A 5,000-nucleotide genomic window follows, 5' to 3' on the forward strand; every position below is an offset into this window, starting at 1 on the left:
CCAACAAAGATTGTTCTCGCTTTTTTCTGATTTAAAAGGGTTCGAAACTCCTAGGTCTTGCAAAATTTCACACGAAAGGTAACTAAGACCAACGCTGTCCAAATGCGGTTTCGTGACTTTTTTGTATTTTTCGAAAACGCGTTTAAAACCTTCAGTGAAAGGCCTCGCCCTTTTCTTGTAAGAAGGAGATAAAAAACTTCCCCAAGTATCATACCAGCAGAGATCTTCGTGCATTAATATTTGATATCCAAATCGTTTGAATCTTTCCGCTAGTACACTTATACCGTTCCTTCGACTTTTTGATCCATCTTGCAACGGCTTTCCCGCCATCAAAAAGTGAGAATTAGGAAGAGTAAAAGCTGCATAGCTTTGTACGACTTCATAGTCTAAAACAGTGGCATGGAAAGTAGAATCTCGGACGATATCGCGAAGGGACTGGGCCGACCGAGGCATTGAGCGGTAAAAGTGCGCCCTGGAAACTGAATCTTCGAGGACGATGTTTACGTTTATGTTGGATTGTTGTGTCCTCTTTGTCTTGCTTTTTAAGATTGGTGGGAAAATTAACGCCTGCTTGATCCCTTTGCTCCCCTCTTGGCAGCTGAGTAGACAAAAGTTGAAACCATTGATTGAATTTCGCGAGACTATTGTAGGTAGTTCGTCTTCTAGTTCTCCAACGTTGACAAACCTTAGCCAGCTATTTTCATTTTTCATGACTCCAAACTCTGGGTCTGGGCATCCAAGAAATATAGGCGAGGATTTGCTGCAAACATCTCTCCAACATTTCACCGATACTCGATCTGTTGGAGCGAGCCGCGACTCCGTGAGAAATGTGCATATTGGCCGGCTCGGGACATTTCGGCAGTGTAGCGGATCAGATGACAAATTGAAATTTCCAAAGTATTTGACGGCTAAGTTGCAATCATTCTCCGTTTTCTTAAGCAAAACACAGCTTATGTTAGTGGAAGTTAACTGAGATTCAAAGTGTAGGCCTTCGTATGAGCATTGGGAGCCAGTGTGATTTATTGAAGTCGAGTGTTCACCTTGGAATGTTACTTTCTTCGTGTTTGATGGTGCATCATCAAAAGACAGCACACGAAGTTTTTTCTCTAATTCGAAAACCCAGTGTTTATCATACGGTGCAGCTGCCTCTGTCATATCTTGCGCGCCATTAATTAAAAGATGCTCTGGGTTTGTTGTTTTACCTACAAATAGAAACATCTAGATTACTTCATAGAAAGTGAGACGTATAGATTTTTATTTACCGTAGAGTTGCGATACATTGGAAAACGAACGAGTGAGTTTTCCAAAGTATTGCAACGCGGGAATAAAAATCCGTACAAAGCACTTTCAGTGCTGTAATATAACGAGAATTCAAACATTCATTAATAATTCATGAGCCTAACAGCCTATCAAAACACCGATAAAACGTCGCGTGTATGAGCATTGTATCCTGATAAAACACTCCTCGTTAGTATTCTTTATATAAAGAATACTAATAAGGCATAGCTTGCTTTTCTTGTGTGTTAATATTCACCTCTCACAATTTGAACCTTGTGTTTTGAGTCCAGAGGGACACGCTTTTTGTGGAATGTTTTTGAAGTCTTTCAGAAAACTCGCAGCACGTGTTTTATTGGGTCTAAAAACACTCGGCTACGCCCCGTGTTTTTAAACCCCGATAAAACACTGCTGCTCGTTTTTTAAACATTATTTAAACGTATACTTGGAACCACTTATATTTTCCCGATACCACGACATGCAGAAAAGCAGAAAATTCAAGACTGATCTAAGTGAGCGAGCGTAATAATAAAAGAAATCTGACTCCAGTCCAGCAACAAGAAGTCAAAGAGACTACATAAGCTTAAATATCACATTCCATTCTGAATAACTGGAAAATACGGGAGAAGTCGCAAATACAATGTGTGAAATCCTTTCGGTTGTCCCTAATCACTGTCAATCATGCAATGGCGGCGCTTCACGCTGTGCTAAGACAACTTTGGACTCTGTTGACTTACACTGTTTACATAAATATTGAATGCTGTTCTTTTTTAGATTGCATCTCGATAAAATCATCTTACGGTAAATCCAGAGGAACAAAACGGGAAGACGAAGCCACGTTTTTGAAACACAAACTTCGAGCGGGCTATGATTCTCGGAAGCCGATTGAGTAAGTGATTCTCCTCTGGGCGGTGATTGGTTATATTTTTCACATGCATGTGAATACTTATATACGCGAAGCTGATTTCTTCACAAATACAGAATTCTATTTGCAAGGTTTATCGTACAAAATTCTTACTAGATATATAAAAGAAATGAAGGGTTTTAATCAGAATAAAACTTGGCTTTAGTTAAGTTCAGAAAACGAAACTCCCAGTCCTTGGGATATTTAAATCTCCGTTACTGCGCCTTTCAATAACATGCGGACTCTTAAATTCAAAGGTCAACCGACAAATGCGTTTTTCGCTACTGTCAATCAAATGTTCGGCGGCTCCTCCAAGCTTCCGACTATTGTCGAGCGTGCAGTAATCAAATCAAATCGTTGAGCACGGTTCAGATAGTATAGTCGGAAGATGGGAGGAGCCGCCGAACATTTGATTGACGGTAGCGAAAAACGCATTTGTCGATTGAGCTTTGAATTTTAGAGTCCGCATGTTATTGAAAGGCGCAGTAAGTTAATTTCCAGAGTAAATAGAAAGAGGTTCGCATTTCACTTAGGCGCTATTGTTGCGCTTCCATGCATTCACATGCGGCGTTATAGAAAACCCAACATCCAAACGTAACCTCTTGAAATTCATTTATACTGGCCACACCTCAACACAGTCCCATTCTTCTGATCAATTTCTTACCGCGATCAACTGCAGACAAATCATATCTGAGTCGTAAAGTTCTGATGGATTCCAGGCCCCAGTCGCGATTTTGGTACAAAAATATCAGTGACGTAACACTCAAACACAGCAAGATGAAGAAGAGTTGTTTCTAGCGGGATAAAAAGGTTAATGACACCAAATGAAAAGTAAAAATTGTTTTTTCAATAGCCCATATTTTTAAATAAAGACAAAACAATAAGAACAAGTTTCGATAAGGAAGCAGGGCTGGCGCAGTAGGGTGAGAGCAGTCGCCTCCAACCAATGTGGCCCGGGTTCGAATTCCGGCTCGCTGTCCCATGTGGTTGAGTTTGTTGGTTCTCTACTCTGCTTCTACAGGTTTTCCTCTCGTCTCCAAAATCAACGTAATTGTTAGAGCGGTTTTCAATTGAGTGTCGAAAGCAATTAGCGAATTACTTTGGTTTTGCATTACTTCACTCAGTGATTGGTTCAAAGTTCTCGCGCCACTTTTTCAACCAATCAGAAGTGAAACCAAAACCAATCGTGGCTCGCGCGTGCACATTTTGCCGCGCTTTGTGTCGGCTACGTGAAATTGCTTCGAGTTTTGATTGGTTTACTGGATTGTCTCGGTCCTTTTTGATTGGCCAAAGTAATTACTTTGATTTTGGTTTAACGACACTCATTTGAAAACCGCTCTAGTATGAGTTGAATTGATTCCTGTATGGCGTTTTAACCGATAAGGTAGCCATTTTGATTTCTGCTGATTTGAGGGACATTATGGGATGCTTAGGAGGCAAACTTTGCCCCCTGAGAGTCCCAAAATAGCTATTTGAAACAATGGAATCCAAAACTAATTCTGTAGAGTGCTTAGGAATACCAGCATGGTTGCCGTGACGCCACGTGAAAACACTCCGTAGTGGGAAAGGTAGTACGATCAGTGACCGCTAAATAAATATCTGATATATGATTTCAAAAAATAGGACATTTCGTATGTTTGAACTGCGAAATAGCATGAGAGTTAGAAAAGTCATTGCAGTTAGAAAAGTATCACGGTATTGCGCATGTTCTAGCCGCAACGAATGTCACCGCAATCTCGTCCCCAGAGTCCGCTTTTCTTTTGGTCAGCACCAAGAACACGGACTCTGGCCACTTCTAATTTATGCGCAGTCGTAGTAAGGGTCCATCCATTTTTGTAACCTTTGACAACCACTGTTGTTTCAAATTTCTGAGCGTGCGTAGACGAGTCGGAAGTCCGTGATGGAAGTGGCCAGGGTCCGTGTTCTTGGTGCTGACCAAAAGAAAAGCGAAGTCTGGCGACGCGATTGATATCACTGTTTATAAGCCAATCAGAAGCGACGTTATTGTTCGTGAGGGGAATTTACACCTGAACGTGAAAATTTTTCTCAGCCCTTTGCTCATTAGTGATTGTCTAACAATCGAGAAATCTTTTACACGTACGTGTAAATTTCCCTCTCGAATTATAAAGTCGCTTCCTATTGGCTCTTAAATGATGACATTCGTTCGTTACGCCTAGAACCTGCGCAATACCGTGATACTCTTCCTTTAAAGGGGCTAGGTCACGCTATTTTAGGTAATTTTGTTTAAGTTTGTTAATTATGAGCTCTAAACGTCAAATTGGCAGAGCACGAGTCTTTCATTTGCAAAATCACGGCCACATAACAGCTGAGAATGATTTTCCAGCTGTGTAAATAACATTTTGATATAGACTGATATAAATATGAAAAAAGGTGGGCCGACGTTTTTCAAATTTACCCAAATTCAATCCATTTCAATCCTCTCCAGTTTTGTCCATCCATGTTCCTTCTTGGCTTCCCTGTGTTTTGTTAGAGTTCTTCTATAGTTTTGAACAGTTATTTTGATATTTTATTTAATTCTATGACCATTCGATCAGTGCTGAAATTGCCTAAAATTGCGTGACCTAGCCCCTTTAAGCAGTTGCAAGCAAGTCTGAAATAGGAATCAGGGCTTGAATAAGATTCGAAGCCATGACAGTGCGTTTGTGCTGCATTTGCTCTCTGAGCTATCAAACCAGCTGGGACAGGGTCAATTGCGAGTTCAAGTTATATCCCGCCGCAAGAGGTAAATGAAATGATTGAATGATATATAATCCCGGTTCCTTTGCGCATTCTCAGAAATTTAAAACATTGCAAGTCGCTA

General features: G+C 40.7%; 1 protein-coding gene across 1 annotated transcript in view; it reads right to left on the bottom strand.

Annotated features, from left to right (window-relative positions):
- LOC137971574 (uncharacterized) overlaps positions 1–5,000 on the bottom strand; it is a 6,932-nt gene that overhangs the window by 1,406 nt on the left and 526 nt on the right. Inside the window, exons 2-3 of the mRNA XM_068818381.1 lie at positions 2,844–2,973; positions 1–1,202 (exon numbers count right to left, since the gene is read on the bottom strand). The exon at positions 1–1,202 is cut by the window's left edge and continues 1,406 nt beyond it. Of these exons, the coding sequence (XP_068674482.1) occupies positions 1–1,202; positions 2,844–2,973 (1,332 nt within the window). The remainder of the gene's footprint in view (positions 1,203–2,843; positions 2,974–5,000) is intronic.

Source organism: Montipora foliosa, chromosome 9 (genome assembly GCF_036669935.1).
Source record: "Montipora foliosa isolate CH-2021 chromosome 9, ASM3666993v2, whole genome shotgun sequence".
NCBI classification, from domain to species: domain Eukaryota; kingdom Metazoa; phylum Cnidaria; class Anthozoa; order Scleractinia; family Acroporidae; genus Montipora; species Montipora foliosa.